Below are 26865 nucleotides of genomic sequence, written 5' to 3'. Positions count from 1 at the left end.
TTATGATTGATAACAGAATAGATAAAATCTCCAAATAGTAGAATATTAATTGCAGAAGAAACTGGTTTGTTGAGGGTAAAAAAAAAAATTAAAGTTTGATTTTTAAAAAAATGGAAATTTCTAAAAACAAAATTAAGTCCAGCATCTTTACTGTTATTTTTATTTACTTCAAGGACAACTACAGTAAGAAATATTTGATCACATGTGCCACTATGGTGCATCTACAGTACATGCAGAAAATAGTTTAAAGACAAGCAAGAATTGTTCTATGAAGGTAGGAATTTACCATGGTTTACAAATTACCAGGAGAATAAAAAGTGACCTCAAGAAAGGAGAAAGATGACAGAATTTGAAACATTTATTTAAAAAAATAAGATCAACGACTAGTATATATATTTTAAACTGTTATTGAAATATGACATAGAACAAATAAAAATGATACAATGAATGCAAAACCTGAAAGAACTGCTCACAAAAGAAAAACAGGGAGAGTTCACAATGGAGGAATGGTTGGTAAGGATGATGGAACTTGGGGAGATGGCTAAATTAACTTCTGATTTAAAAAAAAAAAAAAAGTACCGGTATCTATATTTATGGCTAACTGGAAACCCTTTGTAGACTTTTTGCATAAAACAGAAAAGTTGCACTTAATTGTGGTTTTGATGATTAGAAGGAAATGGACAATACAAGTGTGATCTTTCTTTTATAATTACAGAGTAAGAGATGAATTTGAAATCATACATATACAGTATACTGCAAAGAAACCAGAAGCTTCTTTCTATTACTTATTCCTCCTTCCCGTGCTTGCTTTTTTTCTTTCTTCTTTTCTTTCATTACTGTTTTTACTCTTTATTAGTTTGTTTTAGTTTTGATGTTCTTTGTAAAACTGTCAATAAAAATTATTTTTAAAAAAGAAAAACAAGAAGGGTTATGGAAGATTCCATAAAAATTTACGCAAAGCTATAATTTGAGGGGGAAATGGCATACAGTGTTTTACAGATGGTAAATAATTCTGCCAATAATAAATTAGACAGATTGTTTAATGACAAACATTGAAAACTCCATAATAAAGGTTAAAGAAAGTGGTGATTGTGTAAAAGAAATTTCAAAAGTGCTGGAAAGAAATCATAATATTCAGAAAATCCTAAAAGTAACATTTCAACTAAAACTACAAGTATTTTTATTAGGAATAAATCCAGAAAACATAAATGAAAAGTATCACAGTTTACTAAGATATATGTTGACAGCTGTAAGAACAAAGTTGGCACAAAAACAGGAACAATCTGCCAACATTATCAGATTGGGAGACCAAAATATGCAATAAGGGCAATTTGTAATAAGAGCTTAACTAAATTTATGCAGGAATGGTTCCCTTAAATAACACATACTACACCTCAGGGCAAATTTAAACATTTGGAATATGATTTCTTAAAAAAAATTATGAGATCAATTAAAAATAACAGATGAAAATACTTAAACAGAATGTTTTAATGTTCAGTATAATGTTCAGTGTAAAGTGTAAGTACCTAAATTATGGTTAGTCATTTGGGATACAAATGAAAGTGAAGGGAAGAATATGTTACTAAAAAGTTTTCCCACAATACTTTTTATTCATGCTTAGTGGTTGTTTCTTTTTGTTCCATCTTATTTATTTATTTATTTATTTATTTATTTATTTATTTATTTCATTAACAATAAAAATCATTAAAACCAAAACAAGAACTAAGTAACCTGGTTTGAGTGCTATAATCTCATTTTTTTCATATTTATTTTAAAAATGCAAATTTAGGTAAAATTATTCAAATTGAGCAAAATTATTACTTGCTCTTAATGCAACACAGTAGGCTTCATAGATAGTATTCTCTAACAAGATTGGCAAAATGTTGCCACTCATAGGTTTTGTTTTAGTTAGTTTGTTTTTTTATCATTGCTAAAGATTTTGATTTGTACACATTTATTTTTTTATCACATGCTGGTTTTCTATGTCAAGAATGTTAGCAAGAGATTTTGTTTTAAAGCCATTTTGTTATTTTTGCTGTGATTTGAAGGAAATCTCAGCTTTCTATAAACATTTACCCTAGGTTGGCTTGCTATTTAATATATTTCATTTATTCTTCCTCTGTGACAGAAATATCACAGAAATCTTTATAGTTCAAATGTTTTATAGCATTCCTAATTATTATAGAAATTCTTAAAGATTTTATAGCAAATTTAGTTTTGGCTTGATGAAAGACAGGTGTGCAGAATGTTTCAGTTGTTGTTTTTTTACTTTTTTTTAAGCATATCCCATCTATAAAGATAACTTTTTTAGAAAGCCCTTCAGATAATTCATTCTTTGTTATTGTACCAAATACCCCTCATGAATTACTCTGTTCTGCACCTAAAAATGTCATTCTTCCTAGTTATCTCAATTCCATTGACTAATAAATGGCTAACTGCTAGCAGGACAACTAGTAGCTAGTTGATATAGATGGAAAAAAACAACTCTGGGAAAGAAGGGGGAAGAACTGCTGGACAAGACTAAACATGCCCCATTCTCCATGGGCGTACCCATCTCTATGACCGGGCATGGTTTTGAAATATGTGAGCGTGAATTTGGTTGCTCTCAGGAATTCCCCCCATTCCTGGGAATGGCCTGCAGGCCTGGCGAAGATCTACCTTCATGACGGGTCCTGGGATCCCGAGAGGTGGCATATGGGCCTTAGGGGCCCTAAGAAAGGGGTTTTGTATAGTTTTTTAGCTAAGTTTTTAAGGGGGTTGGGGAGGGGGGAGGGTTATGATACCCAGCAGGTGTCTGGGGGGGGGCACCTCCGGACCAATGGCAGTCCAGGCCATGGATGGGTGGCAGTGGGGTTGGAGCAGGGCTGGGATCGCCGGCCACCCAGAGGGAGAGGGTGGGAGCATTGATCCCGGTTGCGATGGGGAATAGCAGCAGATGGATGAACCGAGGGCCATATCGAAATCTGGGAGCTCACCCTCGCTATCTTCAAGTGGTGACGTGCTCCGACTCTCTTGGTTCCATCCGACCTACTGGGGATTTGAGAGAGGGGGGCACTGGGCTCAGGTTGGTCTATGTTAATGCCAGGTCTGTGGTCAACAAAGCTCCCCTCATTCGGGATTTGATTGATGAGGAAAACACAGACCTGGCTTGCATCAAAGAAACCTGGTTGGGCCTGGAGGGAGGTGTCCCTTTGACATAACTTTGCTCACCAGGTTTCCAGGTGCTACATCAGCCAAGGGCCCAGGGTAGGGGAGGGGGGTGGTGATTGTTATTTGGGAGACCCCTAGTCCGCAGGAGGTCACTGCTCCTAAAATAGACGGGTGTGAGACTCTCCTCATGAAGTGGAGCCTGCATGGGTAGTTGGGTTTGTTGATTGCATACCTGTCTCCCAGCTGCGTAGCAACAGCCCTGCCTGGACTACTTGACGCCCTATCGGGGCTGGTGGTGGAGTTTCCCAGACTTATTGTGCTGGGGTACTTCAATCTGCCATCCCTGGGTGGGGCGTCGGGGGTGGCTCAGGAGTTCATGGCTTCTATGGCAGCCATGGACCTGACTCAGATTATTCAGGGCCCGACACATGAGGGGGGCTATACGCCCGATCTTGTTTTTGTCTTGGAGCAGTGGCAGGTGGAACTCGGTGGGGGATTATCTGCTATTTATCCCCTGTCATGGACCGATCACTTTCTCCTTCGGCTGGGCTTCCAGTACGCCACCCTTCCTCGCTGGGAGGCAGGACTGACCACCTGGTTCCGCCCCAGGCGCCTGATGGACCCAGAGAGGTTCCAGATGGAGTTTGGGATGATGCCTCTCTCTCTCTCTCTCACGCCCCGGTCGCGGCCCTGGTGGATGCCTGGGATGAGGCTGCTGCCAGAGTCCTCGACCAGGTCATTCCTTTGCAGCCTCTGACATGACACCGATCCCAGCTAGCCCCTTGGTTTACCGAGGAGCTCCGGGGATGAAGCGATGTAGGAGAGGCCTAGAGAGCTGTTGGAGAGCCAGTCGTTCCGAATCTGACCGATCACAGTTAAGGTCATTCACACGGCCCTACCTGGTGGAGTTGGCGACGATGAAGCATCGCTATTTATCTGACATCATTGCATCTGCAGACAATCGCCTGGCTGCCCTGTTTAGGGTGTCCTGCTCCCTCTTGAATCAGAGGGTGAGGGAAGACCCTTTGCGAGGGCGAGCCGAGGAGTTTAGCCAGCATCTGCTGGACAAGATCGCTCAGATTCGGGACGGTTTGGACTCTGACTGGACAGAGTCAGACAGGGAGGAGGCAGTGGGTCTTGTTCTTTGGGAAGAGTTCGATCCTGTTTCCCCAGAGGAAGTGGACAGGATCATGGGGAAGTTGAGTGCGACCACATGTGTATTGGACCAGTGCCACTCCTGGCTGATTTATTCAGCTTGGGAGGGGACACGCGGCTGGATCCAGGCGGTGATAACTGCTTCCTTGGAAGAGGGAAGCTTTCCTGCTGCCTTGAAGGAGGCGGTGGTGAGGCCTCTCCTCAAGAAACCTGCCTTGGATCCAGCTGTTTTGAGTAATTTCCGTCCAGTCTCCAACCTTCGCTTTCTTGCGAAGGTTGTTGAGAGCGTGGTGGGACATCAGCTCCTGATGGCCCTGGATAAAGTGGAGTACCTCGATCCATACCAGTCAGGTTTCAGGCCCGGATACAGCACGGAAACGGCATTGGTCATGCTGGTGGATGATCTCTGGAGGGCTCAGGACAGAGGTTATTCCTCTGTTCTGGTCCAATTAGATCTTTTGGCGGCTTTTGATACCATTGACCATGGTATCTTGCTGCGGCACATCAAGGGGTTGGGAGTGGGAGGCACCATTTTACAGTGGTTCTCCTCTTACCTCTCGGGTCAGATGCAAGCGGTGTTGGCAGGGGGGCAGAGATTGACCATGAGGCCCCTCACTTGTGGGGTGCCTCAGGGGTCGGTTCTCTTGCCCCTTCTGTTCAACATTTATATGAAACCGCTGGGGGAGATCATCCGTGGTTTCAGGGTGAGGTACCATCAGTATGCTGATGATACCCAGCTTTTTATATCCACCCCGAACCAGCCCAGTGATGCCCTCGACGTGATGTCCCGGTGCCTGGAAGCGGTACAGGTCTGGATGGGGAGGAGCAGGCTTCAGCTCAACCCTGCCAAGACTGAGTGGCTGTGGGTACCGGCATCTTGATCCAAAGGAGAGTTTCCATCGTTGGCTATAGGGGGTGAAGTTTTACCTCCCGTAGACAGGGCACGCAACTTGGGTGTCCTCCTGGATTCACGGTTGAGTTTAGATGATCATATAACAACCGTGAGAAGGGGGGCGTATGCCCAGATTCGTCTGGTGCGTCAGTTGCACCCCATTTGGACTGAGATGCTCTATGCACAGTTACTCATGTGCTAGTCACCTCCCGTCTTGACTACTGTAATGCTCTCTACCTGGGGCTGCCTTTGAGGACCACTCGGAGGCTTCAGCTGGTGCAGAATGCGGCTGCGCAGGTTGTGATGGGAGGGTCCCGATACTCCCATGTTACACCTCTCCTGCGCGACTTGCATTGGTTACCGGTTGCCCTCCGGGTGAGATTCAAGGTGCTGATGATGACTTATAAAGCCTACATGGCTTAGGCCCAGGATACTTGTCAGACCATCTGCAGCCAGCTCTCTACCCATCACCCCGTGCGTTCTCACAGGGAGGGCCTTCTCCGGGTGCCGTCGGCTAGACAGTGTTGGCTGGTGGCCCCCAGGGGTAGAGCTTTCTCTGTGGGCACACCCACTCTTTGGAATCAACTCCCCCTGGGGCTTTAGTTGGCTCCTGACCTTCACACCTTCCGCCACAAATTAAAAACATGGCTGTTCACATCGCCCAGCCTGGACTGAGGGGTTTTTTGATTATTTTAATGGGTTTAATATATTTTTAAATTATATATTTATACATTTATGTATTTTATGTATGCATATTTATGTATTTTACGTTTTATTGGGTTTGTTTTTATTTGTTGTGAGCCGCCCTGAGTCCTACGGAGATAGAGCGGCATACAAATTATATTAAATAAATTAATTAATTAAATAAATAAATGTTCAGAAGCAGCAATTTACTCCAGTTGATGATGAGTGTAAAGTGGGAGCAAAAAAATCTTACCAGATTGTAAACAGTCCTAACCCACTATAGCCTAGTCTTATTTGATACAAATCCAACCAATCAGTTGCTTTGTACTAATTTAAACATTGGTTTGAAAGTCCAGTACTATTACAATACTGGACTTGTACAGTACTGGTATAACACTGGTATTGTATTGATATAAGTAATGGTATTGATAATCCAGTACGATTGTCTGAGAGAGGATTTTCTCCTAGCTCTAAGTAGCAATGCCGAGTTTCAGTCTAGGAACAACCAGTACTGTACAATGAAGTGATGGCTCCGTTTTTTGTAAAACTGTAACTGTGAAAGTCAGTCTAAATTTGTTCCTATGTATATAAATTAAAGTATAGTAATTTTTATGCAAAGTTATGCAGGAAATGTATGTACTTTAAAAAAAAAAAAGGAAACAGTGTTTCTGAAGGACAAATTGATCGAAACCTTCCTTCTTACAAAATCATTGAAGAAAGAGTACTCTGTAGTAGGGTGCTTATTCCAAGGTGACAATTAAGATCCTGTACTGAAATGAGGAGTTGAGTGAAGTAATATTTGGACACAGGTAATCATCAAGATCTATTATACGATCTTGAGCACAAATCAGGAATAAAAACCATTTTGCAGCAAACATGTACTTTTGCCAGACTCAGTTCCATCAGATATGGAAGCAGCAAAAACTTAAAGGTCAAGCTTGCAATACTGGCTAAAGAAAGACTTATTTCAAGCAAACATTAAACTGCAATAAACAAGAGCAAAACAATCAAGAATCTGAATTCAACAGCAAAATGAAGATTGGTTCCACAGTGATGGTCAGGAAAAGAATTTAAGAAGATTCATTTTGAGATCTACAAACTGATTCATCAACTCTCGTGTCAATCATGTGTCAATTACAAAATTGCATGCCCTTCCTTTGTCTTCCCCTCTCTGAAATGTAAGGCTGAACCCTCTGACTTTGGAGACAGGAGATGTTTGAAGTGATTGAAAGCAAAATAAAAAGCAGAAGAATTATAGGACAAGCTTTCACCTTCGTGGCAAATCAGCTTGAAATTGACACTTGGTTAATGATCGGAAGGGTTAAAGGGTTTTCTGTCTCCTAATAAGTATGATGTCCTTGCTTCTTTATGTGACAGAAAAATATGGAAGGACAAAAAGAGGATATATTAATCATCTAGAGTGTGTACAAGAATGCCAGATACCATCCCAAGATGAAACCATGCCCATACTCTCCCAATGTATTTCACATCCATGTTTGAACTGTTAATGTCACAGTGAACTCCATTTCTGAGCAACTTACTGAAGCATGATGAATTAAACATGTTTTCATTCATTTCCACAAAAACTTTCAAACAAATAGTCTGAAAGGTACAGACCTAAATAATATAATGGCAGAAGAAAAATCTTTGGCAAAATAGTGAATAGACAAAAGAAAGGAAGAGAAGTCATCAATCTGAAATTCAGGCATTGTTTCCAATTCAATGGAAAACATCAGCAAAGAGGGGGATGCCTTTTTCATCATTTCAAAAAAAGAAGGAATTATGCTTTAACACCTCACTTTCTCCCCAATGTTTCTAATAATGAAAGAATGCCTATGGAGATTTCAAAGAGCATGATCCCTTATTTTTCAAGGTTATCCCACCATCCTAGCCTTTACTCTCTGATTTTCTTGCACATATAGTTTTCAAGGTCATATGTTCAAGTGTAGGAGACATTAAAAAATACAAATATAAATAAATGAAAATCTTATGCAAATAAAGCAAAAGTTCTCTCAAGGATGTATACAGTACACAGAAAACATCCCTCCATGAGATCAGACACAAGTAGAAGTATGGAAGGTGAACAGTTTTGTTACCTCATTTGTGACTGATTCATGTAAATCAATTCCATGCATAAATTGGAAACGCTAAGAAATGCTCTTTTGGCAGTCTGCTCCACTAGCAAATTGCTCTTAGTGGTAATTATATTAATTGAGAGCAGACCAGAAGTAATTTACCAGGAAACCTCTGTCAGAAGATAATCTGTTCAGTTCTGGAGAGGTTTTTGATTCAGATCTGTAAACTTTCCAGAATATACTAACAGATTTAATAAAGCAGAGAGAAAGAGCATTGATTCAAGAAACAAGTCCCTCATCAGTGCCATGGAGTATATGGCAATGGGCTTCACATTTGACCCGTAGACTTTCCCCGATGCCCTCCCCAGTGAAATTAATCTAGATAAAAACATAAACAAGATGGTCATAAACAAGAGACTCCATTGAACATTAATTCTGATCCTGAGCACGAATGTGTAAATGAAATCAAAGACCAGTTTGAGAAGATCAAGAAGCCATCTAGTGCCAGAGGTTTACGACAAAGTTTCATTCCAGGAAAAAAAATCAATATTGTTGTGAAAAAAACAACCTAGAAACCCCTAAGGCAGGAAGAAAGTTTAACCTTCTGAAACCAAGAAATGAAATTCCTGATGCATTGAGCCATAGGCCAGGGCTGTTTGTTTTCCTGCAGCTCAGATAAAACAATTGTACCATAATTGCTCCCCCTGACTGAGCATTTGGGTTAATGCATTTTCAAATTTGAGCTCATCTTTGTCCAGGAAGTTGATTGTCAGGCAAAATGCAGATGGATAAATATTCGTCAGGCAAAATGAAAGTGGGAGAAATGCCAGACAAAGATGTGCTACTTTTGTTTCCATCACACCTAAATGTCACATGCTAAAGAGCTCCATATAAAGACTGTTTAGCAATTACATGATTTACATTTAGATTCTGCTGCCTTTTTACTAATAACTATATATTCTTTCTGCTACCTGTATCCAAGAATCATTCAAGAATGATACTGCTGGCCCATAAATTTGACAATAAATTTATGAGTCCATTCCCTAGAAATGCTAGCAGCTATAGGAGGTGACTATAATGCTAGGGTAAGGTTCTTGTATATAGTCCTTTACTTTAAATTTGAACTTACTGAATAAATTGAACAAACATTTTGACAGTCAGTAACTAGTACAAAAAGAGAGAGAAACTATTCATATGTAAGTAAATAAATAAGTAAGTAAACTTAAAGTAGCATAAAAAATATAGGTATAAAACCTATTTGATATGATCTAGTCTAATTAACTAATCCTTTAAAACCTAGTATCTATAAATATCTGCTTTATCTGCTTTATTTGCTATATTACAATACAATCCCTGGCTGGGTGCACATATGAATTAATAAGAAAAAATGAAATAACTTTCTGGCATTATTTATTTCCTGTTTTTAAAAATGGCTATGCTTAACAATTTTGAAGTTGTATTGATCAATGGTGTCTTATTACACTACTTGGACAACTTCAAAATGAATAAATAGTCATCTTCTGTCTTGGGAGTTATTTGTGGAGAATTTGTCCCTCCCAACTTTAAATGCAGAAATTAGATCTTTTTATATCAAGTGGTTGAGAAAAGTAAATATTTTTCCATTTCCACACATCAAAAGCATCACAATACTCATGATGCTACAAGACTATGCACACATTTGTGACAATTTGTAAACAAACACCGACACACCCTGGTTCTATAATGAGAAACCCCGGTTTGACAAGGAATGTGTTAAAACAGTGAAGTATCTGATTGCCAGCTAGTATGCTCACAGAATCAGCTGAAGCACTGCTTCCTATTACTGTAGATATCCAAATACAAAGTAGGCAAAACATGAGTAATCTACTTACAGTATTGTATTTTTTTAATAAAGATAATTGTAAAAGTATAGCATTGCTTATAATTAGGAAAATCCCTGGATATCCTCATGAATTCTTTATCAAATTATGGTAGACCAAGTCCCAGATATCGCAGTCCAAATTCTTGGACTCTCCCCACAAGTCTAGGTTCCAATTTACAGCTGAGTAGACTATAGTTGTGCTTATGCTGGACCCTAAAGTTTCTATTCATATTGAAAATTACATGTGCCATTCAATTGCTCTCTTGTATTTTGATCTGTGATCATAATAAAGTTTTTTATTGTAGGCTTGTAGGCTTAAACACAGCCATTGTAGGCTTAAACCCTGTTGTATGTTTAGACACACTTCCAAATCAGGCTTCGCTACATGTAATTTTCTTAACAATAGTAGACAACTGATTCCCGATTGCCTACTTCCATGGTGATTCTTTTTATTTCCCAGACTAACCTAAAGCAAGTAATGTAAAACTAGTTGTCCAATATTTCCATTATAACACCGTAGGTAAAGTGGTTTATTGTAAGAGATACAATAAAGATTTTTCCCTGGGATCTAAGTAGACAGGGCAAAACAACCAACAATGCTAAGAAGATCTTGGGTTTCATTTCAGTCAAAGATTCTGCTATGATCTACCATTGGAATTTATTTTCTTTGGAGGGGGAAGACAACAGATTTAGTTAAGAAAATTATAGAAGGCAAAGAGATTTTATGCAAGGATGGCAACAATAAGATACAAATAAGGTGGGGATTTTGTGAAGAAGTTAATACAAAATACAGAACTGAATAAAATGAACTCAAAATCTTATGATTTTTATCTCTGTTCAGATCTATATTTTTGTACCATCCTCTTTATATTAAAGCATATATCAACATTATGAATGTTTGATATTTCTAAGTAACATGCCTCAAGCAAAACACTCAGGAATCTAAAGACCGTAAATGCCCTCTAATTCTGAAGAAAGGCCAACATCTCAAGACAGTATACTCTTCAGTTCATGGTTTTCAGATGACAGATTGAGAAATAGGAATCACTTAAAGCTATCCTAACCTAATGATTTTAAAAATAAATAATTGCTTAGATCATTTGGTTCAGTAGACTGTAACTCTTCTACACAAAACTTAAACATTGATGCATCCAACTTCCTTTTCTTTGTTGTTTTAGCCAATATCATTTAATAACACTGTGGCTTAATCAGACCCATAAAGAAGATAAGAAGAAAGTAAATGTTACTAGAACGAAAGAAAACACCTAGAAGTGCCAAGACTCTGAGATACATGTCCTCTCCAGTTTTTTGTTTTTCTTTATAAGATAGATGATATATGGATGGATGGATGGATGGACGGACGGACGGACGGACGGACGGACGGACAGACAGACAGACAGACAGACAGACAGACAGACAGACAGACAGACAGATAGATAGATAGATAGATAGATAGATAGATAAAGACTGGATCTATTGTACATTCCCCCAAATAAAAATTTATATACAGAATATATATCTGAAAATGAATGACTGGATGAATGTACTACCCTACAAATATATTCAATTCAAGACAGGATACAGTGATTCTATTTAGGAAATAAGAATGAATTCATCAATGTAAAGTAGCCATGAAACATAGGAATATTATCAAGCTGGTTTGATCTGATTGGCATGAACAGTGTATAATTATTTTTCCATTCTTCCTGGGGTTCTTTTGGAGGGATGTTGAGTTGGAACTTCCAGACATCTTCTCCTTGCAGAGAAGAGGCTAGGGCTTTCTACAGCTTGGAATAGTTACCTATAAGTTACAGTTAAGTGGTGGATGTCCATTGGAGCCATTTCTGTACATGGGGATGGAGTGGGGAATAGAGGCTGTTTCTTAGTATAGTTGCAGTTTTAGTTAAGAGACAAATGTAGTAGTGTCCAACATTTTGAATTCAAAGCTATTTGAGTTTGAAGCAGCCATTCTGTCCTTAGTAGAATTGCCATAGTAATGGCAATTCTACTAAGCTCATGGCATTCTAATTTTAAGCTTGAGAAGTTTCAGATTGAAAATATTGTTATGCTTCTAAAAAAAAAGAGGAGGTGGTGGAGGGAGAAGCTATTCTCCTTGCAAGAGCAAATACACAACTCGGGGCACTTCTGCATAAGGCTTCTGTGCCAATCTGGGAACTGTTTTAGACTGATATGCTTACATAAATTTGGCAGAGTTAAGGAACAGAGCTGGTTGAACTTAATATGGCATGCATGAACAGTGTTCTTTTTGTTTCATGTTGTGGTTCTGTCTATTTGCTTTATGCCACTAATATTACTGTATATAAGGAAAATGGAAACCTTAAAGCCTTGCAGCTCCCCAGCCAGCCAGGTCAGCTCAGTCAAAGTAAAAGGAGAGAAACTGACAAGGGTTTTGCCTGTTCCATCTTAATTTCAGTATTGTATGTTCCAGCCCCAAAAGAGACTACCCGGTTTCGCACCCATTGTTTCTTTCTTTATGTGGAATTGAGTTGAAGAGAGCAGCACAGAATGTGCCAATGGTTTTTCAATCCTTAGTCTTGCCATGTCAAGTCAAGTGACATATACAGAAGGAAATGTGCTCTAGAGAGTTTGAGGCTTGACAGCTGGCAGAACAAGGTCACTTTAAGAGCAACAGGGACAGAATGTATCCTTATTTTATCCTTCAGTTAATATAGATGGCTTTAGTTAATGTCTTTTGTATAGCAATTGTGTATGGTTACTGCAATATCAGCATAAATTCAAGTCATATTGCATCTGTATTAGCTATGATCAGTGACTGATACTAACAGTTCCTGTTTGGTAAACAAATAGTAACGGGCCTGGTGGCTCAGCAGACTGATAGCATTGTAATTAACACCAGCTGTCTGCAATTACTGTAAGTTCGAATCTCACCAGGCTCAAGGTTGACTCAGCCTTCCATCCTTTCTAAGGTAGGTAAAATGAGGACCCGGATTGTGGGGGCAATAAGCTGACTTTGTATAAAATATACAAAAAGTATGAAGGCTATTGCTTAACGCATTGTAAGCCGCCCTGAGTCTCCAGAGAAGGGCGGCATATAAATCAAATTTAAAAAAAAAAAAACTGATGAAAAACCAGTTAAAAGCTGATGTGGAATGCTAAGTTGAATCCTAGGTCAAGAGACCTGGTCATTTTTTACTTTTATTCATTCTAATCTATATCATAAATAACATAGATTCCATTCTTGAATGTATGAAATAGATAGCAGGTAAACATTCAGAGGTTGCAATAGGGTATAGATAATTACTAGGATTAGATGATTCAGTTTTGTAAATATTGGTGCAACTGTGCTTTGCAGTTCTAAAAGGAAATTATCATATAGATTGATGTATATAAAAAGTGTAGGTAAAACTGGAGACCATCAGTCAATGTCTAATGTTAAAATCAGAAAAGCTATATTTTCTTTGCGGGCTTGAATTATCTGGAAACCCTTTTTAAAGCTTCACATGCTTTTTCAGCCAAAATTCCAAGTAGCATCTCCACAGTTATTTCTACACAAATATAACTGCCTCAAGATTGTATTATAGAGTAAAAAAATTTCCTGTATCCAACTTAAATCTATTTCCCTCTAGTTTAAACCCATTGTTTCTTGTTTTCTGGAACAATTCTGAAAAATTCTTCCCCATCAGCTTCTTTAAATACTAGAAGACACGTGTCTCTTTAATCGTCTCTTCCCCAGGCTAAACATACCAAATATTTCTCTTGAATATTGACGTTGTCTTCCTATAAGTTCCATACAATCATATTTAATCAACTTTAAATTTGATAATCATATTTCCTGACCTTATTCAAAGTACACCACTCCTCTCAGTAATTTCACTGGATATGCTTAACCAGTGAGAGCCGTAGGGGTGCAGTGGTTAGACTGCAGTATTGCAGGCTAATCTTGCCGACTCAAGGTTGACTCAACCTTCCATCTTTCCGAGGTTGGTAAAATGAAGACCCAGATGTTTGGGGGCAATACGATGACTCTGTAAACTGCTCAGAGAGTGCTATAAAGCACTATGAAGCAGTATAAAAGTCTAACTGCTATTGCTATTCAACCAGTTCTATATCCATCTAATAGAAGCATTACCCAGCCTACACTTTGTCATTTTCTCTGCTAGAATATCATGGAAAACTTTGTCAAATGCTTTGCTGAAGGCAGGACACACTTAGAGTAAGTTCACCATACTCCTGTGTTCAACTAAACTGGCCACTCAAAGATAAAATGACCAAATAAAGTTAATTTGGCATGATCTGTTCTTGATAACTTCTTATGCTCAAACCAGGTATAAAAATTTCACTATCTTTTCATCTCTTAATTAACAAATATAAAACTCCTCATCCAATAATTCATCTCTTAAATATAGACAAATACGATAGGTAACATATTTCCAATCCAGATGTCAGCAAAATGTCCAAATAGAGCCCTAAAACTATAACTTTAATTAACATATGTAAAACTAAACATTCCATATCTCATTTCTTAGCTAAAAGCAAATCCTCATTTAAAAACAGTAAGTGGTCCCAATATCCTAGTGCGAACAAAAAAATTAAAAAAATTAAAATAACAATATGTCACATTCAAATAAACATATCTCAATTCTAAGCAAATCCACATGTGCAAGCAAAAAGGAATACCAGTATCTTAATATAAACAAAAGACTCGAATTTAACATAACAAAGATTGATAATATTTCCTTTAAATAGAACAAGTAGGATACATAAAGTAATTGTAGGGGGAAAGCTTAAACACCATGTTAACTGTAAGTAGGTCCAATACATAAAAAAATTTTCCAGTCCAGATGACAGCAACTTAAAAAACCCCCCACATTTTAACCCCAGTTAAATAAACTGATTTTGTGTTCCTGCTTTTTACATAAAACAATCTTGTTCTTTAAACCAAGAGCCTTGGTAGTACAGTGGTCTAAGGCACCCTGTTATTAAACTGGTTATTAAGACCAGCTGCCTGCAATTACTGCAGGTTCGAATCTCGCCAAGGCTCAAGGTTGACTCAGCCTTCCATCCTTTCTAAGGCAGGTAAATTGAGGACCCAGTTGTGGGGGCAATAAGCTGACTTTGTATAAATATACAAAAGAATGAAGGCTATTGCTTAGCGCATTGTAAGCCGCCCTGAGTCTCTGGAGAAGGGCGGCATATAAATCAATTTTTTAAAAAAAATCCATTCTGATGATAGTTGATACTTGCTTCAAATTTCTTCACAACTTTAAACAGACCCTTTTATAACTACAAAAAACAATATTCCAATTACTTTGGGATTGCCATTTTTATTTCCTTCTTAATTTTTAAAGCCTCATCCAAGATATTCTGTGTCTAATGGAAAAATCTTGTTTCAAATACTGTTTATGTTGTTTTTGGATATATTTGCATATCATTTTTGTAACATCCTCTTTTGGGAACAGACTGTTCCCAACAAGACACAACATAGCTGACATTGATATTGCAATTCCTAAATATATTTCTGAATGCCATTATAAGTTGCTTGTCTTGTTATGTCTTCAATATCAAAAACAGTTTTTCTTTTCCACAAAAATACATTTATTCTTTAAAATTAATTTCAAAATCTTACTATCTAAAGTCCAATATTCCAATGATTTCTAAGTCCTTAATCCGTTTAAAAATTTCTAAAGCCAAAAGTTAATAGGTAATTTCCGAAAGAGGTTAACAAGAAAAGTGCAAGGTGCCCTTTGAAAGACACTGTTTGCAACTGGAGCAAGTATGACCAATTCCTTCCATCTACCGGTTCTCCCATCCTCCAGAAACTGCTGTTTTGCAGTCTCCTTGTGAGAAGCAACCATATGGAACACACCTTGGGTGATCTCATGTTCTCCCTTTAACTAGCTAAGATTGAAGGGCTGGAGCTATCTTCAATCTGCCATTTTTCTGAGAAGTCCTGAAATCAAAGTTGGTGTGCCACATTTGCCAACAGAACAGGACAAGAAAGGGAGAGAGGTTTCTCTCATACCAAAATCCGTTACTACATGCATTTTCCTCCATTGTTGTAATTATAAGTGCTAGATAGTTTTTGTCAAGTCTCCTCACTCTGAGAGGACCCAGGCAACCTTGATTTTAAACATTATTTCAGATATACAAGAACTTCTGCTTATATCTTCCTCACTGGCAATGCAACAGTTAGTTATCAAACAATTAAAAGCAACAGTCTAGTACCAAATCAGTCAATTAGCAAAAGTAAGAATCAGATTAAAAGGCTCATTCCAGTCAAAATATTGGCTTTTAGTATGCTGCGTTGCTTGAGAAGGACAAAGAAGTACAATGATGTAAACCTTCATTTTATTATAATGAAGATTTTAATTTTGTATACAACAGTCATCAGAATTATTTTCTAATGAGCTCATTAACTTTGCTACAATAAATCAACTCATCAAACCATGGGTATTCTTGGAAGTCAGTTCATGTAGTTTCTTGCCTAACTGGCTAAGAAAAGCCTCTCTCAGGATAAAAAAAAAATACACACCTGACCTGAAGTTAAACATGCTATATGCCATTAAGCAGGGGTTTCCTCTGGGTTGATCGACATGTACTATATGCGAAAAATCATCACCCAGTGCATTTAGAAGCTAAAATGGTTGGATTTCTTGACCTGATGTTCCAATGCGTATTTTATTTCACTTACGTCTCATGCCAAGACATTATAGCATTCATTGATGCATGTTTATTGGATGGCTAAGCAGAGGTCAAACAATGAAGCAGCATCAGAATGGATACTAGAAGTCTCCTTCCCACCAAAAATCTCTACCACAGGATTCCAGTATGGGATCTCCCATATGTATCTAGTGAGCCTCAGTTACATTTAAGCAATTAATTCCTTAGCAAGCCTTGTCAAATAATACTTAATCACAGTTTTAAAATGTTTTTGACTAACCATAGAATTACTAGATTCATTTATTCTTAGCATATCTTATTATTCAAATTAGGTTTTCCCCCTTAATGTTGCCATTTTTGAGAATCTGAAGCACTACCCTGTTTCCCCCAAAATAAGACATCCCGTGATAATAAGCCCAATCAGACTTTTGAGCTCCTGGCAATAAGGCCGAGTGCTTATTTCACGGTTCAAAAAAATATAACACAGGGTCTTATTTTCGGGGAAACACGGTCTCATCTGATGGCATGTTTATTAAGTATGGTATAAATGAGTCAATTATATTCAGGAGTTTATCTGTTTTAGATCTTTACATTTGCTTGTCTTCCATAATTTATTTGCACTGACTTGCAGTGACCTCTCTATCTAATATCTAATACCATCCCTAATGAAATATTTTCAAACCTAAGAACTAATTTAAGGGGAAATACCACATTCATATATATCATCAATTGTTTAAGACAGAACAAGTCAAAAAGGTTGAATTTATATTAGTAGGATATTGAAAATGGTTCCTTAATGAGTATTTAGATATCAATGACTTTAAAGGAAAATATGCTCAGTCCAATGGAACTACTTAATCAGGGACCTACTTAAAGCTTATCAATTTCTTGATGCTTGAAGGACTAGTAACCCATTAGTTAAAGGTTATATATCAATTAATCCTCTAAATTGTTCAAGAAAAATGATATCTAAATCTGATTAAGTTCATACAGTTAGCAAAGACATGATCTCCCATTCCATTCCATTTGATCTGCATACTATTTTAGCTCTACCATACTTCAGTTTTAAGCAGAGATCATATCCTTTTTCTATTACATAATATTTTGATTAAATACTGTATTCAAAGGATATACAAAATGATTTTCAAGTAAAGTATCTGAATTTAAACTCTATGTTTTATTACATGCCATGAAAACTGGCTCTAATAGATATTTAGTATGAATTGTATGTCATATTTAAAAAGAATTACAGTATGAAAAAAATACAATGGAAGTGAGAATTAAATAAAAAGAAACGGGATTTCCTGAAATTTATTCTGTTTCAAATACAAACTGTAAAGACTTATTAATACTGGACACTAAAGATATTAATGTACCTTTCATTTATGTGAAATATAGAAACTATGAGTTTGAAAATCATTCCGTAGTATTAGTCCCAAGGCTATTGGGTATTGGAACTCTGAACTATTGGATATATGGAAAGAAGGAAATGCAAATGGAAAGTGATATGTGAAAGAAAAGTAAAATTCATACCTCTGAAGATTGTTTTAGCATGGAAGGTTGATCCAGCAATGTATGATAATAAAGAATAGTGATAAAGTTCTGCAGTTGTAAAGGTGCCCAGATATATTTAAAGTGAAATACTATTTTTATATAAAAACAAATACTGGATTGATTGAAGGCAAATTATGGGGAAATTGCACCAATTCATGCAAGAAGAGAAAAGCTAAAGAAGCTAAGGCCTGGTCTTTCAAACTTAAACTGATTTTCTCTGCTGCTCTTCCCAAAACCATTTTTGACAATTGTTATGATGGACTGAATTCTTTCAACCCATTTTTCTATTCTCTTGAAGCATTAACTATCTGCCTTTTTTTTTTAAAGAGTGGATTCACTCTGCTTATTCAGATACTTCTGATAAAAATCTATAAACTCAGAAACACTGCAGCTGTTAACTAGTGATCAATTTCAACAGGAAGAAGTCATATAGAAAAAAAACCTTACTAATAAAAATTAAAGTGAGTTATAGTAAAAGTGAATATTGGAAATTATCAGCTATAGAAATTCAACATGAAGGTACTCGTCTCCTTCTCCAAGGACCAGGTCAACATTGGGGGGCGGGGAAGTGTAGTGCAGGGAGAGGAGGAGGACTAAGCAATCCAGACAGGTATCCAGAATGCCCAAAGAAAACACAAAGACAAGCCCCAAATCAGAGAAGGAATGAGTGAAATACTGCAGAATTATTTGGTGCACTGACTTGACAGCAAAAAGTAGAAGACCAGATATCAATCACTACTTGAATATAGAAGGAGGGGTATGGATTCCTGTCTTTGGATGTCATGCCATTCAAAAACAGACGAAGAATCTTTATTTGGTATGTGCCTTATTTAAATGAAATGTCTAATCAATAACAGCTATCATGACATTTCCACAGAAACAAGTAAACCATTTAGCACAGAAACATTTCTAATTAATGAATCTGCAAGTGAATACACATATAAGATAGCCACCTTGGGCAGAAATGCCTTTGAATTGCATCATACAAAGGGCAAATTGATTCATACTTCATCAGACATGAGCAGCCAAAGAGAGATAAGATGCAAATTCCACAGAGACTTCTACCAGAGCACAGAAGACACTTAACACCATCTGGGAACAAGTACTTTAGCATCTTAATTGATGATTGTGCCATTAAATATATATCTTGCAAAGTATAAAGATGCAATACATAAATGTAGGTGCTGGGCATACCAAATTGTTCCTGTATAGTGGCCCCAAGGAAATTACTCAAATTGGAGGGCAGTTGTACAAATTTCATAAACTCAGCTGTGGTCTTCAAAGGATTTGGGGGAGGGCAGAATGAGCCGTGATTAATGTGCTTCCTCCCACCTTTGATTTGGGACGAAAGTGTTTCAGTTGTAAAAAGTGCTGCCTCCATAACCTACCTTTATCATGCCTCAGATTGAGGTTGCTGCCCTCAGTTTACTGCAGGCAGTTTTAGGGCAGCCATCCTTTCCCTTCCGTCCCCATCTCACTTGTCAAGAGGGGAAAATCCACTGCAGTACTTATCATTGTTCTAAACCTGTGGAAGGTACATGTATGTGTGTCACTCTGAGCATCCTTCACCTACTCCAACCATCAATGGAACAGTTTCCTTTTAAAAAAAAACTCCAGGTTTGCATTAATTTTTAATTTGTGCATTGCCACAGGAATATCAATCACACAATGTCCTAGAAGATTGAGACTAGGAGTTCAGTATCTTCCAAAGAGTCCTGTGTGAGAAGTCTTGGGTCACAATGCCAAACATTACTTTTGAGAGAGAATATCTTAGACCAATGATAGCAAACCTCAAAAGAGCTGACTGACATGAAATGTCCTCAGCAAATGGTTAATGGAGTATTGTGTAATTTTCACATTAGGATATTAGGTGTCCCAAAACTAGATCTGAACTCTGATTCTAAACAGGTCCACTTTAAATAACTTTCCTGAAGAACGAGGACTATGGTATTATGCAGATTTCTGGCAGAAGATTTCAGTGAGTAACTGTGACCACAGAAAAATACATAAACTGCTTGTTTTCATGGGGAAAGGTCTCAGCATCTCTGCCCAGAACATTTGTGCTAGACAAGTAGAATCTACTTGAAGTATATATATGGTCTTAACAATACCCAAGCCAAGTCATATAGATCAAAACCAGCACTTTAAATTGTATCCAGAAGGCTATATTTTAATCTTTTTGAAGCCGAAATGCCAATACATGTAGAAGAATACAGAGATGACCTTGGAGAAAACATATAGCATTGGTTAGTAAAACATGAGTTTAGCCTGATAAAACCTGAAGGTATAAGAAAGAAATTCAATATTGCCTCACTTTGACTCTTTTTGATATAAAAGGGAGGGAGAAGTGCATCAGGATTTCAAAATTTTATTTATCATTTTTTTTTTAATTTGATTTATATGCCGCCCTTCTCCGGAGACTCAGGGTGGCTTACAATGCGTTAAGCAATAGCCTTCATTCTTTTGTATATTTTATACAAAGTCAGCTTATTGCCCCCACAAACTGGGTCCTCATTTCACCTACCTTAGAAAGGATGGAAGGCTGAGTCAACCTTGAGCCTTGGAGAGATTCGAACCAGCAGAAATTGCAGGCAGCTGTGTTAATAACAGGGTGCACTAAACCCCTGTACTATCAAGGCTCTATTTATCTATTTTGAATACATTGTTTGAATGTATTAGCTGCTAAACTTCAGTGGACTCTAAGATAATGTTATTTTAACCTATGCCAATTATTTATAGTTAGAGTTCTAGTATTTTTTATGATGTTAGTTTCCTGACCTTGCCTACCTTGAAGGACTGACAGCATTCAGATTCTGTGCAAATAACAACTCTTGCTCACTAATAAATAGGCTGCTGAATTTTTTTGTCAACTTCATTTTAAAAGCAATCTCATGTAGAGAGCACTGCAGCAATTTAGTAACAAGAGTATGAGTCATTGTTGGCAGGGTTGTCTCCTACAAAAAGTGCCACAACTGGCACACCGGTTGAAGCTGGCCAGAATCTCTCTTCCCCAACCATGGTCTCCATCTCTTATCTGACTTTTGTCATGAATCTGGAAAGACCTCCTCAGACCATGTACCTTCTTTTTTCAAAGAAGGTGCTACTCCAGTCAGCTAGTCAGATGTTTTTTGGTCAAATAGTCAGCAGTCTTTCTGGGATTCAATTTCAATCTATTTCTTCACACCTGGGCCAACACAGGATCCAGGCACAAGGTCAACACTTCCATTACATTACGGACTTGAGGCTCAGATGTCAGTCTAGGCATTAGAGTATACTCATGATATTCCATCACAAAGTGACAGAAGATTTCTCCCAGTAGGTTCATGTAATTATTCTCTGCCCATACTACCACTTACTAAAAATTACCTACTTAGGAAGGAGCAGAACCAGTGGTGGGATTCAGCCAGTTTACACCACTTCAGGAGAACCGGTTGTTAACTTTCTGAGTAGTTTGGCAAACTGGTTGTTGGAAGAAATTATTAGGGCAGAGAACCGGTTGTTAAATTACTTGAATCCCACCACTGAGCAGAACCACTGCAAAACAGTGTCCTTCATTCCCAATCATTACAGGAATCTCAGAAGATAAGACCAATGGAAGATAATTAGTGCCAACAAGAAGTAAAAAAGGACCAGAGATGTCTCATTGTCCTCATCTAGGTCCCAAATAGATCACCCACCAGCACAAACAGATTGGTTCCTGCTGGCTGTCTGGGTATGGAATGAGAAGAATCCACTGATATGGCCAGATCCAGATGATCCACAATCTGTCTCTTCAAGACAGATTATATCTGCCTCATTCAAGGCACATGCACTAACCCCTCTTCAAACAATGGGTGATCATCTCCCTTACCATCCAGCCACTGTCCAAGTGATGACTAAATCAGATTGCAAGCCACTCTTCTCCTGGAATGGTCCAAGTGTGAGGGTCACTTAGTTCCCATACCTCAGAACAGATGCTGCTGATGTGATGAGCATACATTGTTTGCATTGTATTGCAAGCAATGTGATCATGCCTGAAATTGGAGTGACTTGGGGAACAATCACATACCCTTAGAAAGAGGTGAAGAAAAAAATTAGAAGGTTTCATATCAAGATGGAGCAAACTGAAGCTTAATTCACTTAAGAGACTTACAATAGTTCTGAAGAGAAAAGAGGATTCTCTGGTTTATAAAATTAATCTAGCTAGCCATGTGTCTGATGCATCCTCCTGAAAAGCCCTGCTCATCAGTTGGAATACCTGAAAGGACAATTATTCTTTGGCTAGCTCATATCTTTTTAAATAGGGAAAAGTATGATACGGTTGAAGTTGCTCCTTAAAGTAGCCATGCAGGGGTAAAATAAATAGGTTCTGACATGTTCTGTAGAACCAGTAGCGGAAATTGAGTAGTTCGAAGAACTGGCAAATACCACCTCTGGCTGGCCCCAGAGTTGGGTGGGAATGGAGATTTTGCAATATCCTTCCCCTGCCACGCCCACCAAGCCACACCACGCCCATCAAGCTATGCCTACAGAACCAGTAGTAAATTTTTTTAAAAAAAAATACCACTGGTGCCATGGCTTCCAACTTGTATGAATTATGAATATCCATGAAGAAAATATGGTGAGGTATCTTTCCTCTTTTGGTCCTGAGGGAACAAAAGCATTTTTTGCAGGGTAAATCAAAGAATAATGCCTTCCTACTTTATCCTGCATGGACTCCTCTGTAAATGCAGGAGGAGACAAAGAGTATCCAATTCCTACTTCTTCCTACACAAACTCATGATATAATTGGAAATGTATTGTGGAATGATGTTCTTCTCAGTACAGCCCAATCCCAAGGCGTAATTTTGCCCACTGGAGTAGGTGGGAAATGAAATCATGCCCCTATGCTAGAAATAGTTCTCCAAAGTTCCATATAATATGTGTGTGTGTGCATGGATAAGCTTACACATAGTGCACACCTAATTAGTGATTACTCAGCAGTCAGGTGGAATTTCTTAAGCATATCTATCCTGTTGATCTAGCAGAGGATGCCTTTAAAAGTATAGGAATTTTCTCAGACTGTTTTATTTTTTGAACCAAATAAAATCTGACAAATTTTACCTTATTTGATTTAGTCCACTGTATTCAAGCATTTTTACTGATAGGCAACTTTAAGGAGCAGGATGAATAAGCACAAATAAATGTTGATGTAAATATGCTTATAAAATAACTATTTCTGTGGAATGAATTTCCATAGAAATTGATGAATTGCATCATAGGGTATTGTAGAGACTTGATGATGTTCATCAACTTGATGTTCATCAACCTGTCTTTTAACACAATTTTTTAGAAAACTTGGTGAACTGGTAAAATACAGCCTATTCTCATTTTAGGAACTACCTTGGTTAGCAACTATTTGCAAAGTACTATGGTAAAAAAATGGTAGTAAACAGTAGTAAAGTAACCATTTTGCAACCAATGCGGATAATTACATCCAAATTTTTGCACCTGCAACCATATATATTGGAGCAAGAATAGCACTGGCATTGCTACATAAAAGATGGCATAAATGAGATGGCAGCAACCTACAAACTTTATATCATGTGTGTGTGTGTAATAGTTCAGTTTTACCAGAACAAATTGCAGTTGTAAAATAAGGACAGACTGTAACATACAACTGGAGCAGGATAAATATTGTCCATACTTCGAAAAAGAGAGTAGAACAGATGGTATCAAAAGAAAATCCAAAGAGCTGTAGATTGGCCAGTCTGCCATTATTATCTGGGATGATTCTAGAGCAGATCATAAAATTATTCAGACTGTGATACTATTCAGTAATAACCAGGAATCAGCATAGATTTGTTAAAGATAACTCTTTCTACATTAGCCTTATCTTATTTTTTTTTCATTAGGTAATTTCCTTAGCAGATTTTGGAAATGCTGTAGTCTTTGATGATTTCAGCAAAGCATTTACAAAGTACTTCCAGATAATCTCATTAACAAGTTAGTTAAGTGTATGCCAGATAGTATAAATCAAGGGGATACATGACTGATTCAAAAATGTTACTAAAGGAGTGCTCATCAACAGTTCATCAAAGAAACTATTATCAACAGAAAGATTTTTTGAAAATAATAATTTTCTTTTATTTTGCATTGGTTAGATTCCAGATGAATTATTGTGTACAGCTCTAGATATTACATTAAAAAGGATTCAAACTAACTGGAACAGATGCAGAAAAGGGCAACGGGTAATTTTGAGGCTAAAAATAAGTCCTATGAAAACAGATTGAAGGACACCTGAAATATTTAGTCTTGAAGTGAGATGACTGAGAAGTTGATATGATTCTTGAAATGTTGTTTAAACCAATCACTGGAGAAAACAACTATATTTGGAATAGTTAGCAGCAAAAGGAAACCAGGCTGTCAAAGAACAAGGTAACTAGACACCATCAAAGCTGACACCAGCCAGAGCATAGAAAAATTCAAAGAAGTAATGCAAGATTGGAAGGTGTGGAGAGACCTGGCCCCTAGAATCACCAAGAGTCGGATACGACTGAATGGATAACATCATCAATAAAATTCCTTATACCACCAGGCTTGAAATTTTAGGCCTGGATAATCTTGAACTACACCGTCTATGTTCCGATCTAAGCTTAGTACACAAGATTATCTACCATAACGTCCTACCTATTAATGACTACTTTAACTTCAACCGCAATAACACAAGGGCTATCAATAGATACAAACTAAATGTAATCTGCTCTAACCTTGATTGCAGAAAATACGACTTCAACAATAGAGTAGTAAATGTCTGGAACACTCTACCTGATCCTGTTGTTAGTTTCTCTAACCCCCATACCTTTTACCTTAAACTGTCTACTGTGAACCTTACACATTTCTTAAAAGGTCCCTAAGGGGGCATGCATAAGTGCACGAGCATAAGTGTCCCTGTCCTACTGTCCTCATTTATATGTACTCATTTTATGTGCTTATGGCTATGTTTTGCTTATTTATATCCATTTATTTGTGCCATTTTTTCATGTGTCCGTGTCTATGTCTATACTGATACTTGTTTTCTTGTACTTGTTGACAAACAAACAAACAAACAAACAAACAAATAAGTAAATAAATCTTCATGTCAAACCAAAAGAGAGGAGGACCCATTCTTTATCATTGAAGGATGCAAGAATAATGGCTTAAATTATAGGAAGGCAGATTCTAAGTTAGAAAAAGAAAACTTCCTAATTGTAATAGTAGTTTGGCAGCCAGAGTGGACTCCCTATCCCAATGGAGATGGTCAAGTGGAGGCTAGATACCAGGCAGCCATCTATTTGGGATATATAATTTGGATTTCTGCATTGACCAGTGGCTGGGCATAATGGCTTAGTGGTACCTTCCAGTTCTGCTATTCTTTCTCTCTTGTAGCTAGTGATACCTATTTTGTCGTTACACAAACTAGAAATGGAAATTTAATTTCCAAGATCATTAAACGCTAGGGATATTAAGCATAGACAAAATTAAGTGATGAATAATTTAGATTACGAATCTCCTGGCTTAATCATAAGGTTCATTTCTAGAAATATTCATGAGGAAGGGAGAAATCTATATCTGGTTAAATTTCAGACCTGCTAATTTATTTTTCTCTTCACTTAATTTTTAAAGATTTTTTTAAGTAAAAAAGCCACCTACTGTGAAGCGGATAGGCTTCAAAGAATGGCTGTAAGCTAGATTTTATGGCTGTTTTCATAATTATTTTTAATTGTGATCATCTTCAAGTAAAATCTGTGCTATTTCCTTGTTTCATCCAGAAGTTAATACCTGACTTTCTTAATAACACTACCAAAGACAAAACATATGATCCAATTTCACTGAAGAAGCAGTGTAGCATCTCATGCCTCTGAATGGAATATAATACAACTCTCATTTCTTTCTATTCACTTACTTCTGATATTTATTTCATGTGCTATCCCTGAATGCCATTTTTCTTCCATTATCATTACAGATGTTGGCTTCGACTTGATACCTATTTCATTTGGAGTTTTATAGGACCTGCAACTTTGATCATTATGGTAAGAATTCTTAACTAGCTCTGCTGTTTTCTGGAAATGCATCTTTAGGATCTTGCATGTCTTGCATCAAATGTAACTTAATTGGGAAAGGATGATGTCAGAAACCTGTCAATGGTATTTTCCACTATGGATGAACATTATAAAAATGTTTTGTTTTAAATCCCTGAAGATATTGTCACTGAATAGGAAGAAGCAGACTTGGCCATATAACCATAGCTCAAAGAGAGCAGAGAAGTGAGCCTTTGCAGGGGTATATCTAGTATACCAGTTAGGCCCTTTGCCGGATTGTGTGGTCCTTCAGATAGTCATTCATGCCCTGGTCACTTCACAATTGGATTACTATAAGCATGGGGTTACCTTGGAGGCCACTCAAAGCTACAGCTGGTACAGAATGTGGAGTTACAGACAATGACCCCACTGCTTTGGGAACTGCACTGTTACCAGTTGGCTTCTGGGTGCAATTCAAGATGCTGATTATGACTTTTAAAGCTCTTCAGGGCCTTGGACCTATGTCTCTGAGGGACCACTCATCTCCAATTGTATGTGACCCTCTGTTCCATCTGATACAATCAAGGAAGATAGATGTGCTCAGGCCTAATTGATTAAGCAATTTCATCTTATGAGATCCAGGATGTCTCTTCTCAGTTGCACCATCTGCCCACTAGCTCAACATCCCCACCACCACAGAGGTTCATATGTCTTCTACCTTTAGGATCTTCAGCTCAAAACCTAGTTGTTTTTCCAGGCCTTCACTCAAAGTGGCCCCTTTAGTTAAGTTTGGTTTTTATAGATGGTTGTATTTTTCTTCCAGTCAGCTGCAAG

The 26865-nt window shown here is 37.6% G+C and overlaps 1 protein-coding gene across 1 annotated transcript in view; it reads left to right on the top strand.

The window, feature by feature from the left end:
- The window catches only part of ADGRL3 (adhesion G protein-coupled receptor L3), a 425730-nt gene that overhangs the window by 290067 nt on the left and 108798 nt on the right, over positions 1-26865 (top strand). The window contains exon 19 of the mRNA XM_070938393.1: positions 25977-26043. Within this exon, the coding sequence (XP_070794494.1) occupies positions 25977-26043 (67 nt within the window). The remainder of the gene's footprint in view (positions 1-25976; positions 26044-26865) is intronic.

This window comes from Pituophis catenifer, unplaced genomic scaffold (assembly GCF_029215685.1).
Source record: "Pituophis catenifer annectens isolate HBS135680 unplaced genomic scaffold, rPitCat1.0.hap2 SCAF_2, whole genome shotgun sequence".
Taxonomy (NCBI): Eukaryota; Metazoa; Chordata; class Lepidosauria; order Squamata; family Colubridae; genus Pituophis; species Pituophis catenifer.
Note: the sequence above shows the minus strand (reverse complement) of the source record. Positions and strands in the feature narration are given on the sequence as shown.